We start from the raw sequence: 15074 nt of genomic DNA on the forward strand, positions 1-15074 counted from the left end.
AAATTCTTGCTTGAGAAATTGCTCTTTGCTAAGAAGCTTTTTTTTTTAACCATTTTGATAGAAAACAATCACAGTACTTAATTGTTAATTGATAAAAGTCCAATGCAGGCGTTTTTAAACTGTTACTGAGGTTAACATCTTGTAAAACAACAGGGTTGATTTGTTCATTCGAATTTCATGCTTGTTTAATTATTTAAAAGTGGAACATGAATTGTATCATTCAAGCCACGAGTGAGTCCCGAAGTTGATGGGTTAACTGATCCCCTCACCACTCTCTGGAAGACACCCTCTGAGTTTCATCAGCAACACTCCAAGAGTGTTGGTAGGGGCAAGGTGGTGGCTTGGGATTCACCAAGAGTGTGAGAGTGAGCGTGTGTGTACCATAAGCTGTAAGACTTTGCAGTTGAAGAGATCGATGACGGCCTCCTCACAGTCTTCATCCAGCTTCAGCACCTGTTCCATGGCTTTCTCCGCCTCACTGTACCTCTACACACACACCCACACATGCACACGTTCAGAGGTAAAGACACAAAAGGCCGGCATAAAAATGATAGAATTGATGAAAAACCAGTAACTGCAGAATATGCGTCCTTAAGAATAGATTACAATACATGACAATAGAGTAGGACAGGTCAGAACATGAAAGTGATGTAGTCTGTGGTCCACCTTCATGCCAATGAGTGCGCTGCCCTTGCGGAAGTGTCCTTTAGGCCAGGCAGCTTCCAGCTGGATGGACCTCTCAGCATCAGACAGGGCCTGGGGGTACTGCTCCAAACAGCTATAACAGTACGACCGGTTCCCAAAGAACCTGGAGATATAGACAAACAGACATATGAATAGAGAGAGAGGAGAAATTGTTGTTATTTAACAATGTCATATACACTTCTGCCAATGCATTGATGTCGGATATATAATAAGCGTATTGGCGTTAGAGGTCAGGTTGCAAAGGGAGAATATATTACTTGAAACTTTCAAAGTTTACCAGTAAACTACTAGAATTTGGGTAACTTTACATTTTATCAGTTGACATCTAGTGGCCTTTTTGGGTAGTTCAGATTCTCTGGCTGTCTGTGACCTTATCACGTAAAACATACAAAATAATCAAATAAGATGAGTGAACACCATTGGTGTTAAATGAGGGTTTCAGCATGAAATATCCTTAATATTTGTATTTCAAACTTATTGGTTTTACTATGTCCAATAGGTCTTTGTTGTTAATGTTTTGGCGCATAAGGTTGTAGCAGTTGTGAAAAAATTCAATAGTTTGAAGCGTTGCAGAGTTAATTGAAAATGCCACTGTTTAGACACTTTTTCCATGAACCATATGGTCTATCCACACACAAAAAAGTATTTAGTCAGCCACCAATTGTGCAAGTTCTCCCACTTAAAAAGATGAGGCCTGTAATTTTCATCATAGGTACACACTTCAACTATGACAGACAAAATGAGAAAACAAAATCCAGAATATCACATTGTTGGATTTTTAATGAATTGATTTGCAAATAAAAAAGTATTTGGTCAATAACAAAAGTTTCTCAATACTTTGTTATATACCCTTTGTTGGCAATGACAGAGGTCAAACGTTTTCTGTATGTCTTCACAAGGTTTTCACACACGGTTGCTGGTATTTTGGCCCATTCCTCCATGCAGATCTCCTCTAGAGCAGTGATGTTTTGGGGCTGTTGCTGGGCAACACGGACTTCCAACTCCCTCCAAAGATTTTCTATGGGGTTGAGATCTGGAGACTGGCTAGGCCACTCCAGGACCTTGAAATGCTTCTTACAAAGCCACTTCTTCGTTGCCCGGGCGGTGTGTTTGGGATCATTGTCATGCTGAAAGACCCAGCCACGTTTCATCTTCAATGCCCTTGCTGATGGAAGGAGGTTTTCACTCAAAATCTCACGATACATGGCCCCATTCATTCTTTCCTTTACACGGATCAGTCCTCCTGGTCCCTTTGCAGAAAAACAGCCCCAAAGCATGTTTCCACCCCCATGCTTCACAGTAGGTATGGTGTTCTTTGGATGCAACTCAGCATTCTTTGTCCTCCAAACAGGACGAGTTGAGTTTTTACCAAAAAGTTATATTTTGGTTTCATCTGACCATATGACATTCTCCCAATCTTCTTCTGGATCATCCAAATGCTCTCTAGCAAACTTCAGATGGGCCTGGACATGTACTGGCTTAAGCAGGGGGACACGTCTGGCACTGCAGGATTTGAGTCCCTGGCGGCGTAGTGCATTACTGATGGTAGGCTTTGTTACTTTGGTCCCAGCTCTCTGCTGGTCATTCACTAGGTCTCCCCGTGTGGTTCTGGGATTTTTGCTCACCATTCTTGTGATCATTTTGACCCCACGGGGTGAGATCTTGCGTGGAGCCCCAGATCGAGGGAGATTATCAGTGGTCTTGTATGTCTTCCATTTCCTAATAATTGCTCCCACAGTTGATTTCTTCAAACCAAGCTGCTTACCTATTGCAGATTCAGTCTTCCCAGCCTGGTGCAGGTCTACAATTTTGTTTCTGGTGTCCTTTGACAGCTCTTTGGTCTTGGCCATAGTGGAGTTTGGAGTGTGACTGTTTGAGGTTGTGGACAGGTGTCTTTTATACTGATAACAAGTTCAAACAGGTGCCATTAATACAGGTAATGAGTGGAGGACAGAGGAGCCTCTTGAAGAAGTTACAGGTCAGTGAGAGCCAGAAATCTTGCTTGTTTGTAGGTGATCAAATACTTATTTTCCACCATAATTTGCAAATAAATTCATTGAAAATCCTACAATGTGATTTTCTGGACTTTTTCCCCCTCATTTTGTCTGTCATAGTTGAAGTGTACCTATGATGAAAATTACAGGCCTCTCTCATCTTTTTAAGTGGGAGAACTTGCACAATTGGTGGCTGACAATACTTTTTTGCCCCACTGTATCTTTTTTTTAAATGCACTATGCATTGTGGGTTGAATACTGTAACAGTACAAAACAATTAATAAAAGTCCCATGATGGTAGTGGCTGCCCATGACTGCCTATCACTTATTAACCATTTATTTCACATTACTTTAATACAATATTTCAGTTGTGTATGTCAAATGTTTTTATTTGACTACTATTATTTAATTTAAAGTCATCAACTAAACTCTATTGAGCTGCTGTCTACCAAAGTTACTATTTTAGTAGTTCTTAAAATAAGGCACACTTATGACTGCTGAATACCAATAGCTCGAAGCAAGTACTCTCCAATCACGTCTCGTACACAGCAGCCGTAAAAGAAACTGACAAGTAGCCGCACAATGGATTATGGTCATTTAAGTTAATTATCACGTTTTCCGCAATAAACTATGTAGAACATTGGCCTGTTGGAAGCTACAACACCATACTATGTCGCACAGCTTGGCCACGATCAGATTTTTCACTAGAGAAACTACAGCGCAATGTGCACATTGAGCTAACAGAAAAAGAAAAGAAATTCAGTGATGTCAGTGAATTAGTTGTTTAAAAAAAACAAAAGAATTAACAGCATTTCAGTTAATCGCTCAGCACTAACAGTGAGTGATAATGTACAACATGTAATGGTGTGATATTACCTGTAATCCTTTGGATTGTATCTGATGGCTTCTGTAAACATACTGACTGCTTGAGAATACTGGCCCTCCTGGACCAGCTTGATCCCTTTTTCTACAGGACACACACAGTCAGAGACTCAAGTATGCAAACAAAATCTGAGCATGTTTGCACAGCAAGTTGTGTGTGCGAGTGTAACCTGGATGGACATAGACACTCACCTGTCAACAAGGCACTTCTCTTAGTCACACCATCCGTTTCATTCACCTAGACCAAAACCAGAGAAATCATTTATAAATCGATCAAATTGTTGATCACTTCCGAATCAGCGACACAAGTGACCGTGCTGTAGCCTGCATACTTAGGCAGCCGTGTGTGTGTGTGTGTGTGTGTGAGAGACTATACGAGGTAAAAGTCAGACATTCCAAAGAAGTGTTTATCATGCCTTCCATGTTCAGAATTCACCTCTCCTTAGGGAGAACATTGAACCTGCACAGACAACAACACTAGTGGAGACCGATGATAAATTTAACACTTTTTGTCTTTTGCTTACTTAAGAAAATATTTGTATATAAGAATATTAATAATCTTACATTACATGCTGTAACAACGTTTCTAGGACATACCAGTCGTTTAAAGTAAACCGAGTGGCTGAAGTGAAATTGTACAAGTCACCCATAGTCAGGGTGAAATCTAACAGGCTGCAGGGCAGTGTTAATTTCGTCAACAATAACTATAACATAAAAATTAAGATTAGAAATGACTAAAACATAACGAGAATTCCACGTGAGACTAATGGACATTCAATTTGGCATGAGGCTCCTTCCCATCATTAGCATGCATGGCTTTGCAGACTAACGCAGTCCTCTTATTGGCGGATAATGTATTTCAGTTGCTCGGGCTGATTGAGCAGACCCGGCTCTCACACACACACACACACACACACACACACACACCTCCAAGGACGTCACTTCAATCACTCTTCTCTCTTTTGAACTGATGTGCAGCAATGACACTTAAATTGTAACTTACCACAATTAGAAATAATAATTGTGTTTGATAATCTTTGCTTTCATATAGGCCATTTTTGCTCTGATCACATCATAAGCTCTATTTTGCTGTGTGCTTTTATGCATATTTGTTGCCACTCACACAGTCCAAATGAGAGTTGTGGTTGCTTTTAATATTGAAAGAGCTAATGCTATTTGCTGAATATTAGGCGTACATTAATAATTCTGGCATTGTTGGAAAGCTCAGATTATCCTCTTCTCATGCGAATTTTTATGGGAATAAATTCATAGCTGTAAATGTTTTAACCTGTAGCCCAGGCTTATAGCCATATAGTTAATTATGGCTGGCATTGGTTACAATCTGCAACAATAGCAATATTTCTGGGGGGATAGTAGGCCGAGTTGGACAAGGTTATCTGAATGTACACGGTGGAAGCTAGAGATAAATATGAATAATTTAATGGGGGGGGGGCACCGGCTATTGTGACTAAAACTAGACAACAATTTTCAACTGATAATGACTAAAATGTGACTAAGAGAAAAAGGTATTTGAGGATTACAATGAAGACAAATTATCTAAAATAGCTGCGGCAGGGTTAAATATAAAAGCATAAAAACATTTTATTTGTATTTATTTACAATATGTCCCTTTTTTTACACTCCAAAAACAAACATTCATATAAACAACTACTTAAACATCTCATCTGCCCAGACCCGCATGCTTGCAACCCAATCCCTAGTGCCTGCATTATTGTTTGCCACTTGGCAATAAATTGTAACAATTTATTTCTTAGTCACCCATGCCATTTCAAATCAAAAATGTATTAGTAACATGCGCTGAATACAACAGGTTTCACCTTAGTGAAATTCTTACTTACGAGCCCGTAACTAACACTGCAATAAAAAAAAATATGGATAAGAATAAGAGATAAAAGTAACAAGTAATAAAAAGGAGCGGTAAAACAATAACAATATATACAGGGGGGTGCCGGTACAGAGTGAATGTAAAGGGGCACCGGGTAGTTGAGGTAGTATGTACATGTAGGCAGATTTAATTAAAGTGACTATGCATAGATGACAAGAGTGGCAGTGGTGTGGGGAGGGGAGGGGCAATGCAAATAGTCTGGGTAGCCATTTGATTAGATGTTCAGGGGTCTTATGGCTTGGGGGTAGAAGCTGTTTAGAAGCCTCCTGGACCTAGACTTGGCGCTCAGGTACCGCTTGCCATGCGGTAGCAGAGAGAACAGTCTATGGGCTAGGGAGTCTGACAATTTTTAGGGCCTTCCTCTGACAACGCCTGGTATAGAGTTCCTGGATGGCAGGAAGCTTTGCCCCAGAGATGTACGGGGCTGTACGCACTACCCTCTGTAATGCCTTATGGTCAGAGGCCGAGCAGATGCCATACCAGGCAGTGATGCAACCAGTGATGCTCTCGATGGTGCAGCTGTAGAATCTTTTGAGGATCTGAGGATCCACGCCAAATCTTTTCAGTCTCCTGAGGGGGAATAGGTTTTGTTGTGCCCTCTTCACAGCTGTCTTGATGTGCTCGGACCATGATAGTTTGTTGGTGATGTGGACACCAAGGAACCTGAAGCTCTAAACCTGCTCCACTGCAGCCCCGTCGATGAGAATGGGGGAGTGCTCGGTCCTCTTTTTCCTGCAATCCACAATCATCTCCTAAGTCTTGATCACGTTGAGGGAGATGTTGTCCTGACACCACACGGCCAGGTCTCTGACCTCTTGTTGTTGTCGGTGATCAGGCCTACCACTGTTGTGTCATCGGCAAACTTAATAATGGTGTTGGGCACTATGGTGTTGAATGCCGAGCTGTAGTCAATGAATAGCATTCCCACATAGGTGTTCCTTTTGTCCAGGTGGGAAAGGGACGTGTGGAGTGCAATAGAGATTGCATCATCTGTGGATCTGTTACGCAAATTGGAGTGGGTCTAGGGTTTCTGGGATAATGGTGATGTGAGCCATGACCAGCCTTTCAAAGCACTTCATGGCTACAGACGTGAGTGCTACTGATTGGTAGTCATTTAGGCAGGTTACCTAAGTGTTCTTGTGCACAGGCACTATGGTGGTCTGCTTAAAACATGCTGGCATTACAGACTCGGACAGGGAGCGGTTGAAAATGTCAGTGAAGACACTTGCCATTTGGTCAGCGCATGCTCGCAGTACGCGTCCTGGTAATCTGTGTACTACGAGAATGTTGTTTTGTAAAGATCTGCCTCACATAGGCTGCGGAGAGCGTGATCACAGTCATCCGGAAAAGCTGGTGCACTCATGCATGTTTAAGTGTTATTTTCCTCGAAGCAAACATAGAAGTAGTTTAGCTTGTCTGGTAGGCTCGTGTCACTGGGCAGTTCTCGGCTGTGCTTCTCTTTGCAGTCTGGAATGGTTTGCAAGCCCTGCCACATCTGACGAGCGTCGGAGCCGGTGTAGTACGATTCGTTCTTAGTCCTGTATTGACACTTCCTGTTTGATGGTTCAACAGGAAGGCATAGTAGGATTTCTTATACGCTTCCGGGTTAGAGTCCCGCTCCTTTAACTTCTTCGATATAGGGGGTGCTCTTAATTTTTGGATATAAAAAAAGATGCTCGACTATGCATATAATTGACAGATTTGGAAAGAAAACACTGACGTTTCTAAAACTGCAAAGATATTATCTGTGAGTGCCACAGAGCTGATGCTACAGGTGAAACCAAGATGAAATTTCAAACAGGAAATGGCCCAGATTTTGAGGGCGCTGTGTTCCAATGTCTCCTTATATGGCTGTGAATGCGCCAGGAATGAGCCTACACTTTCTGTCGTTTCCCCAAGGTGTCTGCAGCATTTTGACGTATTTGTAGGCATATCATTGGAAGATTGACCATAAGAGACTACATTTACCAGGTGCCCGCTTGGTGTCCTCCGTCGAAATTATTGCGTAATCTCCAGCTGCGTGCATTTTACCATTTGCTTCAGAGGAGAAAGGCAACTGCCACGAATGATTTATCATCGAATAGATATGTGTAAAACACCTTGAGGATTGATTCTAAACAACGTTTGCCATGTTTCTGTCGATATTATGGAGTTAATTTGGAAAAAAGTTTGGCGTTGTAATGAATTATTATTATTTTTTTTTAGCCATATGTGATGAACAAAACGGAGCGATTTCTCCTACACAAATAATCTTTTTGGAAAAACTGAACATTTGCTATCTAACTGAGAGTCTCCTCATTTGAAAACATCCAAAGTTCTTCAAAGGTAAATTATTTTATTTGAATGCTTTTCTTGTTTTTGTGAAAATGTTGCCTGCTGAATGCTAGGCTTAATGCTATGCTAGCTATCAATACTCTTACACAAATGCTTGTGTAGCTATGGTTGAAAAGCATATTTTGAAAATCTGAGATGACAGTGTTGTTAACAAAAGGCTAAGCTTATGAGTGAATATATTTATTTCATTTAATTTGCAATTTTCATGAATAGTTAACGTTGCCTTCTGCTAATGAGCTTGAGGCTATGATTACGCTCCCGGATACGGGATTGCTCGACGCAAGAAGTTAAGGTGGCAGCTATTGCCTTTAGCTCAGTGCGGATGTTTGCCTGTAATCCATGGCTTCTGGTTGGGGTATGTACGTACGGTCACTGTGGGGACGATCGATGCACTAATTGATGAAGCCAATGACAAAAATACATAGTCCGCTGCACCTCGTCTTACCAGACGCAGCTGTTCTAAACTGCCACGACTCCATGCGACTCCATGAAGCATAAGATAGAATTTTATTCTCCAGACTGCACATTTGCTAGCAGAATGGAAGGAAGTAGGGGTTTATTCGATCTCCTACGAATTCGCTGAAGGCAGCCCGCCCTCTGGCCCCCTTTTCTCCGCCTCCTCTCCACACAAATCATAGGGATCTGGGCCTATTCCCGAGAAAACAGTATATCATTCGCTCATTAAAGAAAAAAAAAGGATTCTGCCTGTCCATGGTGAGTAATCGCAGTCCAGATGTCTAGAAGTTATTTTCGGTCATAAGAGACGGTAGCGGCAACATTACGTACAAAATAAGTAAACTAAGTTACAACTAAGTTACGAACAATGCAAATAAACACGTAAAACATCACCCTTCTTCTCCAGCGCCATTGCACTAACACCACATCTACCAGAGAAAGTAACTAGCCAGTCATCCTAAGGCAACAACACTCCTACCATAGCAACTTAAAGCTACCAAAGTAGCTAGCAATCCTTGGCCCCAACACCTCAGACTGACAGCTATTGACAAACCATCCACCACAGCAAATCTCTAGTTTGCTAGCTATAGTGTCTATACTATAGCAACTAGTCAGCAATGTAGATATTTCAGAACTCAGGGTCCACTTACCTCTCTGGTTCTGCCCTCATTCTCCTTATTCTCTTTGGACTTGGCGCCAGGTTTGGTCATGCCTTTTGGCCGGATGTGGCTAGCAGCGTTAGCAAAGAACGCACTGCTCACATCCCACTCCAGTTCCTACAGCAGAGAGGGAGAAGGAGAGAGAATGGTTTACTAAGGTGCCCCATCAGCTTGTATATGAAGACTCCTCAAATACACACAGCTCCCCTAAAAACTAGCCTGGGGAAGACGGATCTTAATAATGGATGGAATGGAGTAATTGGAATGGTTTCAAACACATGGAATCCATGTGTTCGATACCATTCCAGTCAAGCCATTACTATGATCCCATCCTCCCCAATTAAGGTGCCACAACACAAATAGATCTTGGACCAGGCACCTACGCCCTTGCTTTGCCCAAATGAACGAGTCAATCTGTCCCTACCTCTTCAGATGTTTGTGCAGCGGTATTCTGGGGTCCTTTAGTTCCAGAGGGGGCTGGCGATGGGGAAGATGGTTCCTTAGAGCAAGGGATGGCTGTTTTATCTTCTTTCTCTACCTCCTCTTCTACCTCCACCTCAGACTCACTCTCATCTTTATCCTCTTCCTCCTCAGATCTACCATCATCCTCCACATCCTGGAAAACAGAGAGAGCATATCATAAATTAGCTGAAATGCAAACTGTCCATTCCTTTTTATACGGACATTTTTTCTGATCATTGTAAATGAGGCTGTTAAGCGTCGCATAATTTAGATTAATTCAGAATACATGTAATATTGGTTTGTCGTTAACCTGGTCAGTGCCCTCAGGCTTCTTCACCTGCTCCAGCTTCTTGCGTTCCCGTCGACGCTGAGGGGAACATAGTAACAGCATCAGGATACACAGATTGGGTGCTAAATATGTGGTTCACTATGGACAGAGCAGGTCCCTCACGGTTTTTAACCAAACACTATGGCTCAGGAAGATTTGGTGTGCGTGTATATAGGAGTAAGTGTGTGCGTATGTACAGTATGTAAGAATTAATGTGCGAGTGTGTTGCTCACCTTCCTCTTGGCTCTGCGTCGCGCCGCTCTGTTTTTGGCCTTCTCCTCCTCGCTCAGACAGTCCTCTCCAATGATGTCCTGTTCCTAACACACACATTCATTATTAAGTGCATCGATAATGTTGTACCCACAGTGATCGTCAGTACATTTCCCAACCAGAAGCAATGGATTAAAGGCAACATCCTAATGGTTATAAGAAATCCCGCTACGCCTTCCGATGAACCAACAAACAGGCCAAGCATCAATACAGGACAAAAATAGAATCCTAATACGCCAGCTCTGACACTCATCGGATGTGGCAGGGCTTGCAATCTTTTACGGATTACAGAGGGGAAACCAGCCGCAAGCTACCAGACAAACTAAATACCTCCCATTTGCTTCCAAGCTAGAAGCACTGAACCATGCAGTAGAGCACCAGCTATTCCTGATGACTGAACACGTACTCCGTAGCTGATGGAAGTAAGACCTTTAAACGGGTTAACATTTACAAGGACGCAAGGCCAGACGAATTACCAGGATGCATACTCCGAGCATGAGTTGACTAGCTGAGAAGGGTCTTCACTGACATTCAATATCTACTTGACTAAGTCTAATACCTGCATGTTTCAAGCAGACCACCATAGTCAATTTGCCCAAGAACGCCAAAGTAACCAGTCTAAATTAATTTCAACCTGTAGCACTCACATCTGTCGCCATGAAATTACTCACATCAAAACCATCATACCAGACACCTTGAACCCACTCCAACTCGCATACCGCCCCAACAGATCCAAAAATTACAATCTCTATTGCACTTTTCCATCTGGAAAAAAAGGACCTATTCCCCCTCAGGAGAGTGAAAAGATTTGGCGTGGGTCCTCAGATCCTCAAAAGGTTCTACAGCTGCACCATCGAGAGCATCCTGACTGGTTGCATCACTGCTTGGTATGGCAACTGCTCAGCCTCCAACAGCAAAGCACTACAGAGGGTAGTGCGTACGGCCCAGTACACTACTGGGGCAAAGCTTCCTGCCATCCAGGACCTCTATACCAGGCGGTGTCAGAGGAAGGAACAAAAAAAATTGTCAGACTCCAGCCACCCTAGTCATAGACTGTTCTCTCTACAAGTCTAGAGCCCGAGCATCCTGTCGGGCTGTATCACCGTCTGGTATGGCAACTGCACCACCATCAACCCCAAGGCTTTCCAGAGGGTAGTGCGGTCTGCACAATGCATCACCGGGAGCAAACTACCTGCCCTCCAGGACACCTACAGCATCCAATGTCACAAGAAGGCCAAAAAGATCAACCACCCGAGCCACTGCCTGTTCACCCCGCTATCATCCAGAAGGTAAGGTCAGTACAGGTGCATCAAAGATGGGACCGAGACACTGAAAACAGCTTCTATCTCAAGGCCATCAGATTGTTAAACAGCCATCACTAACAGAGGCTGCTGTCAACATACAGACTCAAATCTCTGGCCCCTTTAATAAATGGACTTAAAAGGTATCACTAGTCACCTTAAATAATGCCACTTTAATAATGTTTACATATCCTACATTACTCATCTCATATGTATATACTGCTCTATACCATCTACTGCATCTTGCCTATACCGCACGGCCTCCACTCATCCATATATTTATATGTACATATTCTTGCTCAGCCCTTTACATTTGTGTGTATAAGGTGGTAGTTGTGAATTTAATAGATATTACTGCATTGTCGGAACTAGAAGCACAAGCATTTCGCTACACTCACATTAACATCTGCTAACCATGTGTATATGACCAATCAAATTTCATTTGAGGTCCAAAAGGCTTCTCACCCCCCCAAGACTGCTGAACAGCTAATCAAATGGCCAACCAGAATATTTGCATTGCCCCCCCCCCCTTTACGCTGCTGCTATCCTGTTAATTATCTATGCAGCCACTTTAACGCTACCGGCATGTACATATTACCTCAACTAACCGGTGCCCCCACACATTGACTCTGTACCATGTCCCCGGTATAGCCTCGCTTTGTTATTTTACTTGCTTGCTCTTTAAGCCCTTGGTAACTCGCTGTTGGCTGGGCTCCCTGCCTGTGCCATTAAACCCCTACAACTCATCCAGAACGCCGCAGCCCGTCTGGTGTTCAACCTTCCCAAGTTCTCTCACGTCACCCCGCTCCTCCGCTCTCTCCACTGGCTTCCAGTTGAAGCTCGCATCCGCTACAAGACCATGGTGCTTGCCTACGGAGCTGTGAGGGGAACGGCACCGCAGTACCTCCAGGCTCTGATCAGGCCCTACACCCAAGCAAGGGCACTGCGTTCATCCACCTCTGGCCTGCTCGCCTCCCTACCATTGAGGAAGTACAGTTCCCGCTCAGCCCAGTCAAAACTGTTCGCTGCTCTGGCCCCCAATGGTGGAACAAACTCCCTCACGACGCCAGGACAGCGGAGTCAATCACCACCTTCCGGAGACACCTGAAACCCCACCTCTTCAAGGAATACCTAGGATAGGATAAGTAATCCTTCTCACCCCCCCTTAATGATTTAGATGCACTATTGTAAAGTGGCTGTTCCACTGGATGTCAGAAGGTGAATTCACCAATTTGTAAGTCGCTCTGGATAAGAGCGTCTGCTAAATGACTTAAATGTAAAATGATGTAAATGGTAAGGGCTTGTAAGTAAGCATTTTACTGTAAGATCTACACCTGTTCTATTCAGTGCATGTGACGAATACAATTAGATTTGACTTACAGTTGACCGGGGCAACATTAGCAGGGAAGAAATTTGACGAACAGACTTGTTGGAAAGGTGGCATCCTATGAATTTGCCACGTTGAAAGTCACGGAGCTCTTCAGAAAGCCCATTCTACTGCCCTTGTCTACGGAGAGTGCATAGTGGTGTGCTCGATTTTATACACCCGTCAGCAACCGTTGTAGCTGAAATAGCCGAATCCACTCATTTGAAGGGTTGTCCAAATACTCTTAGCCAAACTTCAAGACCCCAATGCACCGAACACTGTCAAACATACAGCCCCTTGTCCTTCAGTGTAACATGTCCTTACCTTGGACAGTGTGACATCATTACCTTACCTGTGTGATGTCGGTGGGCTCAGAGGTCACTGCTCCACATTCCATCTCCTCCTGGTGCTGAGCACTGGAGGTTTCTGGGTAAAAAGCACAACATACATTAAGTAGTACATCAGGGTTCTATTTGTACATTACATGCTCAAAGTTAACCTAATCGATGTCTGGTGTAGAGAATGGGTTAACTTCAACATCTGAACTGTGAAAGGTCAGTCAGCTAAAGTTTTGTACGAGGTCACGGCTTCACTGAGGTCTGATTCATGTCAGTCAGTCACACACAGAAGTCTTATGACTGAACACTTCCTTATGCAGAAGGAGAACCATTTTTGTTTTTACTGTTGAAGCGGGCCTTAAGCAAACCAGAGTCAATCTTTTCTATTTTTACATTTCAAACAAGCTCTGAATTCTGATGGAGAACAATAGACGACCAAAACGAGGGCATTCAAAAGAAGTGAAATGGCAGTCAAGAGGTGGACATATGACTGCTTTAGAAACATGTCCTTGATAAGATAACCTTACACAGGGATAAACTTTGCAGGGCTTGCAGTTAGCCTGGCTATGACACCATGCCCCATGTTGATCTCAGTGGACTAATGAGCCGTGTGTGAAAACGACTGATATGGACTTTGACGATTTTTGGGGGTCAAGGAGTCCGATGATCGAAATTTTAGGCAGATATTCAATATTAAATTAGAAAATGTTGATGACAATTTGCCAGAGACAGACCAATTTTTTTATTTTTTTATTTTTTTTTAATCAAACAAATTTCACTTTGTTTTTAACCAACCTAATGGTAATAATTTTATTTGAACGATAAATCTCTTGATAAACTGGGTAAATTAAGATGGCATACTAACAACACAGGTGAATGGATATTCAGTAGGAGAGTGCACGCATTGCGTTATTGAGCCTCTTTTGGCAAAATCTGGTGCTACAGATGACAATCGGTTTGACTTTCATTTGGGACATCATCATTTAGGGACTGCTGTTAGTTTGAAAATATAAAATCTATTCAATGCAAATGGTTCAACGTAACATCACAATGTGATCACGGATGCTTATGAAACAAGTGTCAGGACACCTAAAAAAAAAAGAAAAAAAAAGCTGCCAGGACTTTTTTTTTTTTTAAACGACTCAATTGTCTAGTTCAGCTAATTGTCAAGAAATGGGCGGGTTGTAACTTTATCCTACTGCTATGATTGGATAGAGCGAGGCTGTAATACCGCTCCCTTTCACATCTCCATCAATCATATCACTTGTTGGCTGCAGTTTACTGCTACTATGATAACTAGCTCAAATGGCGATGACATTTGCTACCAAGCCATAAATCTGCACAATATCTAATATGTCTGAATGACGCAAATCTGCACATAGTTTGAGAAGTGAGAAGGCACAGGCACTGATCTAAAGCTTTCTTGGTCCATAAACATGCAGGCAGATTCTTAGGTAGCTAAACCTATTGCTAACCTTTATTTTAGGCATTTTAAACACGCTTAATTCTTTCCTATTATGACAACCTAATCATATAAACTGTCAATTTACAGATACGATTGTGGCTTGTGAGATGAGCACACCAGTAAATATGTTACACCAAAAATATTTAGAAACTCTGGTTACATAAGTCAGATGGCTCGTTGCCAAAAATGGTGCATTTTCAAAGCGATAACCAGTTGATACTAGCTATATTTGCAATGATCTCCCATCTGATAACTTAGCACCATGTTATCCTAGTCAGCTAGATAGCATACAGTAGTAGCTAATAAAGCTAGCTAGTTAATACCACAGATGAAAAAGTTAATTATCGTAATCTTTGCTAACAGGGCACATAGCCATCTGATTATTGCATGCATGTCGGGAACGTCGACACAAGCCTCATTATTAGTGACTTAAACTCAAACTTGCAACAGACGTTTGATTTGGGTCACTGTCATTTCATCCGTTTCTCTACACTGCACCTTTCTGTTGGAGAATGAGCTAGCTTGCTGCTGCTAATTTTCCCAGCTAAACATTCCTCTGCATTGTGCAGTGCTCTTGGTTCAGGCGGTGAGTAGCAGCTGCCATAGCA

The 15074-nt window shown here is 42.6% G+C and overlaps 1 protein-coding gene across 5 annotated transcripts in view; it reads right to left on the reverse strand.

Annotated features, from left to right (window-relative positions):
* Positions 1–15074, reverse strand: part of LOC135512178 (uncharacterized) — a 44804-nt gene that overhangs the window by 16424 nt on the left and 13306 nt on the right. For 4 of the 5 annotated variants that reach the window (XM_064933904.1, XM_064933902.1, XM_064933906.1 and 1 more), the window contains exons 2-10: positions 13016–13089; positions 9960–10043; positions 9709–9765; positions 9361–9552; positions 8928–9053; positions 3774–3819; positions 3576–3666; positions 667–808; positions 382–486 (exon numbers count right to left, since the gene is read on the reverse strand). In XM_064933904.1, the coding sequence (XP_064789976.1) occupies positions 382–486; positions 667–808; positions 3576–3666; positions 3774–3819; positions 8928–9053; positions 9361–9552; positions 9709–9765; positions 9960–10043; positions 13016–13089 (917 nt within the window). The remainder of the gene's footprint in view (positions 1–381; positions 487–666; positions 809–3575; positions 3667–3773; positions 3820–8927; positions 9054–9360; positions 9553–9708; positions 9766–9959; positions 10044–13015; positions 13090–15074) is intronic. The other variant, XM_064933903.1, reaches the window with a different exon arrangement.

This window comes from Oncorhynchus masou, chromosome 24 (genome assembly GCF_036934945.1).
Source record: "Oncorhynchus masou masou isolate Uvic2021 chromosome 24, UVic_Omas_1.1, whole genome shotgun sequence".
Taxonomy (NCBI): Eukaryota; Metazoa; Chordata; class Actinopteri; order Salmoniformes; family Salmonidae; genus Oncorhynchus; species Oncorhynchus masou.